The 13,973-nt window shown below is 38.5% G+C and overlaps 1 protein-coding gene across 8 annotated transcripts in view; it reads right to left on the reverse strand.

The window, feature by feature from the left end:
* The window catches only part of obscnb (obscurin, cytoskeletal calmodulin and titin-interacting RhoGEF b), a 195,640-nt gene that overhangs the window by 162,904 nt on the left and 18,763 nt on the right, over positions 1-13,973 (reverse strand). For all 8 annotated transcript variants that reach the window (XM_062991063.1, XM_062991064.1, XM_062991062.1 and 5 more), the window contains 7 exons: positions 12,462-12,731; positions 12,122-12,382; positions 11,374-11,679; positions 11,002-11,268; positions 10,737-10,843; positions 8,467-8,635; positions 2,974-3,249 (listed from right to left, as the gene is read on the reverse strand). In XM_062991063.1, coding sequence (XP_062847133.1) covers positions 2,974-3,249; positions 8,467-8,635; positions 10,737-10,843; positions 11,002-11,268; positions 11,374-11,679; positions 12,122-12,382; positions 12,462-12,731 — 1,656 coding nt within the window. The remainder of the gene's footprint in view (positions 1-2,973; positions 3,250-8,466; positions 8,636-10,736; positions 10,844-11,001; positions 11,269-11,373; positions 11,680-12,121; positions 12,383-12,461; positions 12,732-13,973) is intronic.

Consider the following 13,973-nt stretch of genomic DNA (forward strand, 5'->3'; position numbering starts at 1 on the left):
TGTTTGATTTAGTTTAGCACAAGTAATGACAGCTGTTTTTGCATTTTTTTTGTCATGGAACAGGGTGTTCCTGAGTGAGGTTGATTACCTATTGTTCAGGCAAATTTCTAATTACATGGGTTGATTTGTTTTTTGCTCCCACATCATGATTTGACATTCTTACATAGTACATTAATTACATAAACTGTTAAAGATTCGATTGTCACCTCTTATACATTTCCCTTTTCATTCAAGTTTTAACAGATGTGAATATTTCAGAGTTAATTGAAAGTTAATGGTAATTTTTATATAGATATTATTTATTTATATGATTATACTGTATATATACAGGGGTTGGACAAAATAACTGAAACACCTGTCATTTTAGTGTGGGAGGTTTCATGGCTAAATTGGACCAGTCTGGTGGCCAATCTTCATTAATTGCACATTGCACCAGTAAGAGCAGAGTGTGAAGGTTCAATTAGCAGGGTAAGAGCACAGTTTTGCTCAAAATATTGCAATGCACACAACATTATGGGTGACATACCAGAGTTCAAAAGAGGACAAATTGTTGGTGCACGTCTTGCTGGCGCATCTGTGACCAAGACAGCAAGTCTTTGTGATGTATCAAGAGCCACGGTATCCAGGGTAATGTCAGCATACCACCAAGAAGGACAAACCACATCCAACAGGATTAACTGTGGACGCAAGAGGAAGCTGTCTGAAAGGGATGTTCGGGTGCTAACCCGGATTGTATCCAAAAAACATAAAACCACGGCTGCCCAAATCACGGCAGAATTAAATGTGCACCTCAACTCTCCTGTTTCCACCAGAACTGTCCGTCGGGAGCTCCACAGGGTCAATATACACGGCCGGGCTGCTATAGCCAAACCTTTGGTCACTCGTGCCAATGCCAAACGTCGGTTTCAATGGTGCAAGGAGCGCAAATCTTGGGCTGTGGACAATGTGAAACATTTATTGTTCTCTGATGAGTCCACCTTTACTGTTTTCCCCACATCCGGGAGAGTTACGGTGTGGAGAAGCCCCAAAGAAGCGTACCACCCAGACTGTTGCATGCCCAGAGTGAAGCATGGGGGTGGATCAGTGATGGTTTGGGCTGCCATATCATGGCATTCCCTTGGCCCAATACTTGTGCTAGATGGGCGCGTCACTGCCAAGGACTACCGAACCATTCTGGAGGACCATGTGCATCCAATGGCGGTGCCGTGTATCAGGATGACAATGCACCAATACACACAGCAAGACTGGTGAAAGATTGGTTTGATGAACATGAAAGTGAAGTTGAACATCTCCCATGGCCTGCACAGTCACCAGATCTAAATATTATTGAGCCACTTTGGGGTGTTTTGGAGAAGCGAGTCAGGAAACGTTTTCCTCCACCAGCATCACGTAGTGACCTGGCCACTATCCTGCAAGAAGAATGGCTTAAAATCCCTCTGACCACTGTGCAGGACTTGTATATGTCATTTCCAAGACGAATTGACGCTGTATTGGCCGCAAAAGGAGGCCCTACACCATACTAATAAATTATTGTGGTCTAAAACCAGGTGTTTCAGTTATTTTGTCCAACCCCTGTATATATATATATATATATATATATATATTACATGAAAATTTTTAGATCTACTAAGGGAAACATTTTTAGTCTATCAGGATGCTTTTGTAGAGCTTAAATTTGTATAAATGTTTGTATAAAAAAACTACATTTTGTAAAATGCAAAAAAAAACCACTGATTTATTAATGCTTGTTAACATTTATTTAACTAACAACAGAACAAGGAAATGACTTAATATTTTGATTAAATATTTAAGTAACACTGTTGTAAAACATTTCATAATTAGCAGATGAATTGGTAACAGGTGAGGGTGCAAATACTGTGTATACAAGGATGATCAACCAAAGGCAGTCTTTGCAGATTGTGGCTCACCACGTTGTGCCAAACTTTGTGTGAGAATCGGCAATCAGTTCAAAAAGAACATTTCCTAATGCAAAATTGCAAATAATTTAGGCCTTTCTCTGCTATACATAAAATGGTAAAAGATGTCGTAAAAAACGTAGGGCAAAGCCAGAAACCCCTGTTAAATGTGTGGGGCCTTTAGCTGGCACTGAATGAGAAACACTGTGCTACTGTGATAAATATATGCACATGGGCTCAGGAGTACTTCAGAAAATTATTGTCCCTTGACACAGTTTGCCGCTGCATCAATTTATGCAACCCGAAAGTCTATTAACTCAGCCAAATTATTTTTCTTGCCTGGCCTGTCTGCAGTCTTTGAAAAATTTATGCCACATCATGAAGAGTAAAATCAGACAATGGCAACCATGGGCTGTTTAAGCAGTCTGTTATCAAGCATTTATTCCACTTGCAAAACTGCAGCAATTAGTTTCCACAGTTCCCAACCAATTAAAAACTGTACTTAATTGGAAAGGTGATGTACAGCAGCAAACATGCCCTGGTGTCCCAACTTAAATGTATTTTAGTCATCAAATTTTAAATTTGTTCATATTTACAAATAACTGTTAACTTAATATTTGTTTGTACTATTGTCAGTTAAATAAAGGTTTTTTTGGTTTTTTTTTTTTTCAATTTTATTTATGCATTTTCTCCCAATTTAACAAAGTCAGTTTGTCTTCCGCTGCTGGGGGATCCCTGATTGCAGTCGAGGTGGGTATATTGCATCTCACGCCTCCTCCGACCCGTGCACAGCCCTTAGCAGAACCCTTTTTCTCCCATGCATTCTGCACAGACGCGTCTCTATCTGCCAATTAGGGTCTTTACACAGCGTTTGAAGACCCCACCCACATAGTCCGGTCATCCCGCCCTAGCAGAGACGTGTCTGCTGCAGACACCGCCAATTATGCCTGCTAGATGGCCAACCAGCCGAGGAGTTTAGAATCTCTGCCCTGGTGTGCTAGCGGAATATCCCACCTGGGCACCGTAAATTCTTGTTTTTAAACTATATATTTCATACCTGCCACATAAATGTTAAACACCAGCTTCTCATTTCCAGCTTCACAGGTGTACTCTCCTGCATCCTTTTTTTCCACATTATCCAGCATCAGCTTACGAATCTTTCCCAATGTCTCTATATGGACAGACTTACTGAAGCTCAGCTGCTTGCCATCTTTACACCACTTAACCTCAGTGTTGGAGTCAGATACTTCACAGCTTAAAATGGCTTCCTGGAGGGCAGATACTTCCACATCTTTTTTATAAGAGTCCTTATTGATAAAAGTGGCCTGAGGTTCTAAAGGAGGAATCATTAAATAACATTAGTAAAGTAAATAAGCATACATTTGAGGAAAATGAAACCAGTAAAAGCTACATTTAATATTTTATGAACTACATAGCACAAACAGGATCAATGAAAATATATATGTATTTTAGCAGCTGTTAATGGTTAATCACACAGTCATTGAGCTATTTCAATACATAATAAAGAAGCAACTGTCTATGATCAAAGGTTAATGCTCTAGCCAACCTCTGCTAAAATTTTGAGTTTTCAAGTTCTCAGCTGTACAATCAATCTGTCTGGCAGCCAACATATACAGTGGGGTCAAAAAGTATTTAGTCAGCCACTGATTGTGCAAGTTCTCCTACTTAGAAAGATGAGAGAGGTCTGTAATTTTCATCATAGGTACACTTCAACTATGAGAGACAAAATGAGGAAAAAAAATCCAGGAAATCACATTGTAGGATTTTTAAAGAATTTATTTGTAAATTATGGTGGAAAATAAGTATTTGGTCAATAACAAAAGTTCAACTCAATACTTTGTAACATAACCTTTGTTGGCAATGACAGAGGTCAAACGTTTCCTGTAAGTCTTCACCAGGTTTGCACACACTGTAGCTGGTATTTTGGCCCATTCCTCCATGCAGATCTCCTCTAGAGCAGTGATGTTTTGGGGCTGTCGCTGGGCAACACGGACTCCACAAATTTTCTATGGGGTTGAGGTCTGGAGACTGACTAGGCCACTCCAGGACCTTGAAATGCTTTTTACGGAGCCACTCCTTCATTGCCCGAGCGGTGTGTTTGGGATCATTGTCATGCTGGAAGACCCAGCCACGTTCCATCTTCAATGCTCTTACTGATGGAAGAAGGTTTTGGCTTAAAATCTCACGATACATGGCCCCGTTCATTCTTCCCTTAACACGGATCAGTCATCCTGTCCCCTTTGCAGAAAAACAGCCCCAAAGCATGATGTTTCCACCCCCATGCTTCACAGTAGGTATGGTGTTCTTGGGTTTTTCTTCTTCCTCCAAACACGACGAGTTGAGTTTTTACCAAAAAGTTTCATTTTGGTTTCATCTGACCACATGATATTCTCCCAATCCTCTTCTGGATCATCTATATGCTGTCTGGCAAACTTCAGACGGGCCTGGACATGTACTGGCTTAAGCAGGGGGACACGCCTGGCACTGCAGGATTTGAGTCCCTCTCGGCGTAGTGTGTTACTGATGGTAGCCTTTGTTACTTTGGTCCCAGCTCTCTGCAGGTCATTCATCAGGTCCCTCCGTGTAGTTCTGGGATTTTTGCTCACCGTTCTCATGATCATTTTGACCCCACGGGATGAGATCTTGACCCCAAGGGAGATTATCAATGGTCTTGTATGTCTTCCATTTTCTTACAATTGCTCCCACAGTTGATTTATTCACACCAACCTGCTTGCCTATTGTAGATTTACTCTTCCCAGCCTGGTGCAGGTCTACAATTTTCTTCCTGGTGTCTTTCGATAGCTCTTTGGTCTTGGCCATGGTTGAGTTTGGAGTCTGACTGTTTGAGGCTGTGGACAGGTGTCTTTTATACAGATAACGAGGTCAAACAGGTGCCATTAATACAGGTAACGAGTGGAGGACAGAAGAGCTTCTTAAAGAAGAAGTTACAGGTCTGTGAGAGCCAGAAATCTTGCTTGTTTGTGGGTGACCAAATACTTATTTTCCACCATAATTTACAAATAAATTCTTAAAAAATCCTACAATGTGATTTCCTGGATTTTTTTTTCTCATTTTGTCTCTCATAGTTGAAGTGTACCTATGATGAAAATTACAGACCTCACTCATCTTTCTAAGTAGGAGAACCTGCACAATCAGTGGCTGACTAAATACTTTTTGACCCCACTGTACAACTGGCTGTATCTAAATGATTTTATAACAATATTACAAAATAATGTAGTCCAGACCAGTCTTCCCTTGAAAATGTGTGGCACATAATGTAGTGCAATACACAATAATGCTACTTTCAAAACTACAATAATTGTTGTTCTCAGTTTACATACAATTACGGAATGTTATGAAAAGAAAGGTTGAAGTAACAGAGTGGTAAACATGCCTCGGATCCAACACTTTTGAACATGGTGCATCCAACAATGAATCAGCATCAACTAAACAAAAAAACTAAAACGTTTTTTATTTACAAACTCCTCTTCCAGAGAAGTTAGAACATTTTGTAAAATGCAATAAAAACAAAAATCTGTGATCTGTTCATTCTTTCGAATCTTTACTACACTGACAAAATGATTTCCAGTGTTTTCACTGACCAACTTAATAATATTTTGTAAATATTAACAAATTTAGAATTTGATGCACGCACAAAAAACATTTTAAAGGGGTACAGGGGTATGTTAGCTACTGTTATGTCACATTTTCTATTAATTAAACTTTTTAATTGAGAACTGAGAACACTAACATTCCTGCTTCAAACAATACTTCTGCTGCTCAACATTCTGCCAGAATCAGTCTGCATCAACAGTCTGTAGAATCGACATTGTTTCTAATGCGCTATATTTTTAGTAGGAGACAGATCTGGACTGCAGGCAAGGCTGTCAAGCACATGCACTTTAGGTCTACATAGATATTTGTTGTATAGCAAGCAGGCCTAGCATTGTCTTGCTGAAATAACTATTAACTCTCAGGAAAAATATGTCCCCCTGATGCCAGCAAATGAACAACGCTTTTGTGGCAATGGTCTAAGGTTAATAGTCACATATATGATACTGAGGCATCCCATATCATGACAGATATTAGCTATTGAAGTTTTCACTAATAACAATATGGATGGACCTTTTGGTCTTTGGAACTCTTTATCTGTATTTCTTGATAGCATAGCTTAGTCTCCACTGTTGGTCCATCTGAGATGAGAAAACTCAGTGGCATTTCTGCATAAAACTGATGTTCGGATCAAGCGTGTTTAACAGTGGTTTCCAGCCGTGCTCTACACAGAACAAAATTTCTCTTAAGTCCCTGAATTTTTTATAATATTATGTATGGTAGATTGAAACACACAAAAGAGTGTGTTACAGCATTGTGGCCAGTAATTCAAGGAACACTGGACCAACCATGACTCTGACCATGACAAAGTGGTGGTAAAACATGAAAATAAAAAATGAAATGAAATGTATGGTAGACGGTAAAAGACTTACAGTCATGTGAAAAAGTTAGGTTACAGATGCATATGAGTCTGGGAAGGGATTTAAAAAGATCTAAAAACTATTAGAAATCAGCCATTCCACTGTCAGGAAAATCATTTACAAGTGGAGAACATTTAAAACAACTGCCAACATGGTCAGGTCAGGCTGTCCTAGCAAGTTCAGCCCAAGAGCAGACCACAAGATGCGTAAAGAAATCTCCAATAATCCTACAATGTCATCACGGGACCTACAGCTAGCTCTTGCCACAGTTGATGTCAAGGTATATGCATCTACCATCAGAAAGCACAAGTTTGATTTTCATGGGAGGTGAGCAAGAGGGAAACCCTTGCTGTGAAAAAAACATCAGGGCAAGACTAAAATTTACAAGAGAACACCTAGACAAAGACCAGCACTTCTGGAACAATGTGCTTTGGACAGATGTATCCAAAGCTGAATTATTTGGGCACAGTAACAGAAGACATGTTTGGCACAAACCAAACACAGCATTTGGGAACAAGAACCTCATACCAACTGTGAAGCATGGAGGTGGAAATGTCATGGTTTGGGGCTGCTTTGCAGCAGCACGGCCTGGCAAGCTCTCCATTATAGAATCCACAATTAATTCTTCACTGTATCAGAGGGTGCTTGAGAAAAATGTAAGATCATCTGTCCAAAAACTGAAGCTGAAGCGGAGGTGGACCATGCAACATGCCAACAACCCAAAACATCCAAGTAAATCCACCAAGGAATGGCTCAAAAGAAAGAAATGGAGACTTCTGGAATGGCCAAATCAAAGCCCAGATCTTAATGCTATTGAGATGCTGTGGGGTGATTTGAAACTGGCTGTGCATGCAAGAAACCCCTCAAACCTCATACAGCTGAAGAAATTCTGCATGGAGGAGTGTGGAAAACTTTCTTCCAGTCGATGTCAGAGACTGGTAAATGGTTATAGGAAAAGGTTATTTCAGCCAAAGGGGGAACACCAGCTATTAGGCCATAGGGTGTCCTAACTTTTTCCTCACAATAAAATTTCTTTTTTGTTTATTACATTTTACAACTTGTGTTTAAAAGTAATTTTTTCAGTTTTATTTGTTTAGTTATATAAGCTCCGTCTCTCAATACTGTTCAAATGAAGCTCAAATGTTCATTTGTTTAAATATGTTCAAAAAGACAAAGGTTCTCATGGGGTGTTCTAACTTTTTCACATGACTGTATATTATTTGCAATCTGGGTTTTGAAAAATGTTCTTTTAAACTGACTGACAGTTTTCTCACAATTCTCTCCAAAATGGCACAAAGTGAGGAGCCAAAATACATCTTTGCAGGCAAATACTAAGCCTTAGGTGGATCCTCCTTATTACTCTATCATGACAACCTTACTTTTTACCAATTCATCTGTGTTTTGTTTCAAAATAGTGTAAAAGTGTATAATCTATAACATTTTCACTTTTTACAAACTTTTGGGAATTTCAAATTTGTTTACATTTACAAAATACAATTAAGTTGGTCTGTAAAAACATTGGTACTTTTGTCAGTTAAATAAAGATTTAAAAAATGAACTTATCACAGAATAATGTTTGTATAGCAGGTTACAAAATGTTCAAACATTTCTCGATACAGGGTTTGTATGTTTTCCCTACTGTTTCAGCTTTTTGGAAATGGGTTTTAATTTAGATTTATTACATACTCTGGAGACATATTGAACGTAACACTACAGCTCTAGAATAGAATTGCATTAAATTACTGAGCATTACTGTCCCAAATCTGACACACAGCCATGCACATAATCCAAAAAGAAAAATATATTCATATATTGCTTTTAATTAAATAGTAATTGGTCAATTTAATCAATCTCAGACTCCACTTGCAAGATGAGTCCTAAAAATAAAGAGTCCCCATATTTGCCTAGGAGAAAAGACTTCAAAGACTCTCATAACTAATTCAGGACACACTCCGATGAGTCAGTCACATGGAAATTAACTAAAACATTCAATAATTTATCAAATAATAATTTTACTTTTAATCTGTTCACAAAAAACTAGTTAGGGTTATAGCCACCTTTGACTGAGAGCTGAATGGACATCCTATCACCATCACACACACACTCATAAATTCCTGCATCATCAGGGGTCACATTATGAATTGTCAGGGTGCGTTTACGTTCCTCACTGGAGGCCTCATACTTCTTGCCCATCCTTAGTTCCTTGCCATTCTTCATCCAAGAAACCTGTTTATTACAGAGTTAGCATTTAAATTGCACTTTAGAGAATTGCATTGTTTACAACATAACAAACATTTTCTAATTTTACAAATGATGTGAATTGCTAATAACATGTTTGGGGCAGGAATCTGGTAAATCTGGTAGCTTTTTAACATATGTATTAAGTTTCAAGTTGCTTTACTGTCATTTCAGCTATATACAAGTATACACTGAAGCCAAACAGTGTTCCTTCAGGACCATGGGGCAACACAGAATATGAGTGCAAACAATGCAATACAAAACAGTGGAAAAGATCTTAAAATCTATGATAAATACAAACCAAAGGACACAATGTATACAAGGGACAGAGCTAATTAAAAAACAATAAGTAAAAAATGTATAATTTCATGGGTGGGAGTAAAGGATAGTAGGTCAATGCAACCATCTTCTAAGAGCAAAAAATCCATACGTCTGCCCCTACATTAATATAGCCATATTGCTTGGCGCTTAGGTGGCGCAGCGGTAAAACATGCCAGCACACCAGAGCTAACATCTCTACTCATCTGTTCGAATCTCAGCTCTGCCACCCACGTTCCACAACACGAATTGGCTTGTTGTTCTAGGGGAGGGGCCAGCAGGGATACCTAATAACTGATGCAATTACGACCTCTGATGGCTGAAGGTGTGTCTCTCCGTATACAAAGCTGATTCACATACAAACTCGCCTCGTGCAGGTGAAAAGATGCAGTCGGTGGTGCCCATGTGGCGCAGCGGAATATTTAATGTCATCTAGCAGGCATAATTGGCAGTGCCTGCAGCGGACAAAAAAATTGGCCACCGTGTCTGCTGGGTGGGAAAATGACCGGACTAAGTGGGTGGGGTCTTCAAATGCTCTGCAAGGACCCTGTTTAGCAGACCGAAGCGCCTGTGCAGACAGTGGATGAGCCTCATGTGCAAGTCCACTGAAGCATGGGTGTAAAAGAATGGGTACACAAGGACTGCACACGCATTGGAGGGGGCTTGAGAAGGCAAATATATCCTCCTGGAATGCAATCAGGATCCCCAGCAGTGGATTGACTACACTAAATCGGGAGGAAAAAAATGCATTAAAAAAAAGATGCAGTTGGCTACTGTAAACATGTCGAAGGGGACGTGTGCTAGACATGGCTCTCCTCAGTCGGAGTGGAGGTCAACATCAGTAGAGAGAAAGCGTAATGCATAGGAAAAAAATGAATAGGGAAAAATGCTAATTTTACTAATTTATTATGTTAATTTATTAGCTTTATCTCTGACAAATGTAGGATTTAGTTTAATCATCTAGAATGTGTTCATTTCTGGTTCCTGCCACCTCCAGAACTATTCCAATGACTCCTCCGTTGTTGGATGCATCACCATGGACAACGAGGAGAAGTATAGAGGAGTGATCCAGAGCTTCACCACATGGTGCAGTAAAAATCACCTGAAGCTCAACATCAGTAAGACCAAAGCGATTGTGGTGAATTACCAGAGAATCAGAAGCTCCCGTCCCTGTTTTCATATAGGGAAAGGAAGTGGAGAGGATGGACTCCTGCAAGTACTTTGGGGAACAGATCCACAACAAACTGAACTAGACACATAACACTCATGCTCTCTACAGAAAAGGACAGCGTAGGTGGTTCTTTTTGAAGAGGCTGAGGCAAGTTAATTTGTGCAATAAACTATTGAAGGTATTCTACCAGTCTATGGTAGCCAGCGCCCTCTTCTCTGATATGGTGTGCATTAAGGCTGGAGTGCCCAACAAATGGATAAGCTGGTAAGAAAAAACAGCTCTGTGGTGGGTCTGGAACTAGACAGTCTGGCAGTGGGTGAGAGGAGGATGAAGGACAGAATGAGAACAATCCTGGACAATTTCTCTCACTCTTAATTTAAAACAGTGGCAGCTGGGCAGTTCATTAAATCGTAGGCTCAGGCTCATTCCATCCAAGAGCAAGACAAAACATCTCAGACAATCTTTTGTGCCCATTTCTGATTTTATGTGAGTAATCATTTTGGTTATATGTTTACATAAAAAACATTTAAAATGTAATCAATATTTTCTAAATATTAGATAAATACATCCAAATAATCCAATTTCAAAATCTGTTCTTACCTGGACTGTGGCATCTGAGACCTCTGTGTGCAGCTGAGCAGATGAGTGAGCACTGAATATAAATACTTCTGCATCAGAATATTTCTTGGTAAAACATGCAGGAGCAGCTAAAATAGCAAAAATATTTAACTTTAGTATACATGCAAGAAAAATTGTTTTTTACATAATTTACCAATTAACAAAATATACTTTGTTCTTATGCTGGTGATGTATGCTATAGTAAAAAAAAATTCATAAATTCATAGTCAATTTAATGTAATCTTACATGTTACATTAAGGAAACAGGAACTCTCTGATCCACCACCCACAAATTTGACCTGGGCTCCATCTAATGCAGTGTTCACCTCCCTGATTAATAATGTGTGTAAGGTCCGCATGCAAGTGATGAGGTAGTCTGCTCCACTGCGGATTTGTTGGCCATTCAGGAACCAGATACCAGAGCACACTGCAGAAAGCTCCACAGTAAATGTGGCTTCCTCACCAGAGAAAAAACTACAATTATGCAAGTGTCTTTTTACTGAGGCAGTGGGCTCTATAACAAAAAAAAATTGAAAAAGTTCACAGAAATCAGAAAGTTTTAAATATTAGAAAGAAAGTAACAAAAATTGCTACTCTATATAATGCTAAATCTACATACCAAGAAAAAATGTTCCAGGAACCTCCAGATATGCACTCTGACCATAATCATTAATGGCTGCAATGCGAAACTGGTAGCTGCCTTCCTCAGTGATATTGTTGATTGTGTATTCAGTGCTGGACACAATTTCAGTGCCTGTGACTCTAACCCATGTCTTAGCTCCCACCTTTCTGTTCTCCACAATGTAACTATTGATGGGCACAGGCCTCTCACTGTCTGGTCGAGACCAGCCCAAAGTGATAGAGTTGCTGGTCTTGTTTAATACTGTTGGTTTTACTGGGGAATCTGGTGGATGCTTTCTTGGTGCTGAAAAAAACCCAAAACTAACTGATAAGTGTGAAGCTATAAACTAGAAAATACATATTTATTATTAAATTGTTACCTATTAACACAATATCAACAATATGCATAGCATTTCTACACTAAAATGTTAAATACATAATAATAATAATATCCACCCTGAGTTTGAATCCAGCTCAGGGCGATTGTCACCATGCTTCAGTAACACAAGCACTACCTAACACATTTATACATTTCTTGTCTGTCCAGAACCTTGTGCTGGTGAATAATCACAGGTGAAGTAACAACAGTCAATATTATTATTATTATTATTATTCACCACACCACCCTTACAAAATGTTGGTAATAAAAACTGGTGTCAATAATTATTGTAAGAATAGTCCAATGACAATACAGACACAAAGAAGACAGAACCTCAGTTAGAAATCTAACAGAATTTTCATCTCACCAATAACAGAAAATCGGGTGGAGGTCTTGCAGTCACGTGCAATAAAGGCCACCTCTCCTGAGTCATCTGCAGTGCAGTCACGAATTGTGAGGGTGTATTGTTTAAGTGAGTGGGCAATAGTAACCCTTGAATCCTCTTTTAGTCTTTCTCCATTTCTGGTCCAGTAAGCATCATCTACAGGATGCTCAAGCTCAACACAAAAGATCACTGAATCACTCACTGGAACAACTGTCCTTCTAGGCAACTTCTTGGTAATGTTTCCTAGAGATACATAATATGGAAATTAAAGATGAGTTATTTACAAAGGTGAATATCAAACAGTCCAATTTTAATACTGTACCCAGAACAGTAAGCTCAGCCACAGTCCTGCTTCCCTCCTTCATTTCACAGATGTAGACAGCATCATCATTGGTTGTGACATTATGAATCATAAGTTTGCAAAGTGTGCCTTCCTGCTCCATGCGGTACTTTGCATTTTGTTCCAGACGAGTCTCCTCCATGAACCAGGAAGCTTGGGAAGATGGCACTGGCACCTCACACTGCAACATGGCCGTCTCCTTCTCTTTGACCTCTACATCTTGCAACTTCTTCTTAAATGGCACCTTTGGCTCTAAACCAGCAAATAAGGAGTAATTCAGTACTGCCAAGTAAAAAATACATCAAATGTTCTATTTGATATAATGTCCCTTAGTTTTTTTTATCTCCTTTGGCAGCATTTGATAGTAATCAACAAGCCTCTAGAATAGAATACAATGTAATACAATAGAATAGAATAAAACAAATTATATAATATCTTTATTGTCATTGTACAGTTAGACACATGTTTAGCACATAAAGCTTTTAGCAGCTATATGTTCTAAAATTAAATCTCATTTCCTCCTAGTTTAGAATGACATTTTTCTTTAGTTTTATGTACCTTAAGCTTTTGATCAATTGTTTCTAAAAAATGACCTACTTAAAGTAACTTCAAGTGACAACATTAACCCATGTTGCTTGCACAATCAAATTATTAATCTAGATACCTGTACATTTTGCTGTACATTTTTGTCCAAGAATATTTTGTCTTTTTTTTTTTTTTGAAAACTCAAAGGTTATGGCATGTTTTTAAAATGTTAAATTGGAACTGTGTAGTACAATTTAATAAAAAGTCATGTTTAAATTTGTTTCCTGTATGTGAACTTAAAAAAACATTACTTTTTGTAATTATTTTATATTGCGGCAGCATAATGCATTAACTTAAACAGACATGAGTAGGGTTGGGTTTCGTTTGTATGTTAGCAGTTCAATTTCCAGTGGTTATCGATTCCCTGGGTGATAAAGTGTAGATTGATGGGTAAAATGGGTAAAAAAAAACACCCTTATATCAAGAATATTGAAATGTAATTTCAATATATTACTACATACCATACACTAATACACCCCATACCATGACAAATGTTGTCTTTTGCTGATTATATTATGGTTGGTTATTTTCGTCTGTGGCACAAAGAACATTTATTTTTTCAGAAAACAAGATGAAACATTGACTCATCTGACCACAGCAAATGTTTACACTTTCTTTTATTCCACCTTTAACAAACTCAGGTCCAGAAAACCCAGCAGGGAGTTTCTGGTTACATTTTTTCCAACAGCAGACTATTTTAAGTGACCACAGTTTCCTGAAGTATTCCTGAGCCCATTTCGCCAAACATTAAGTTTTCTCATCTAACTGCTCAAAGATAAAGCATGTTCAACAATGTTTTTTTCAACATGCAGATTATGATTTTTACAGGTTTCTCTGAAGTTGTCTTAATATTTTAATTGGTAAATGATAAAAGGCGTAGACAATTTGCAATTTTGTGCTGATAAATGT

This window comes from Trichomycterus rosablanca, chromosome 3 (assembly GCF_030014385.1).
Source record: "Trichomycterus rosablanca isolate fTriRos1 chromosome 3, fTriRos1.hap1, whole genome shotgun sequence".
NCBI lineage: Eukaryota > Metazoa > Chordata > Actinopteri > Siluriformes > Trichomycteridae > Trichomycterus > Trichomycterus rosablanca.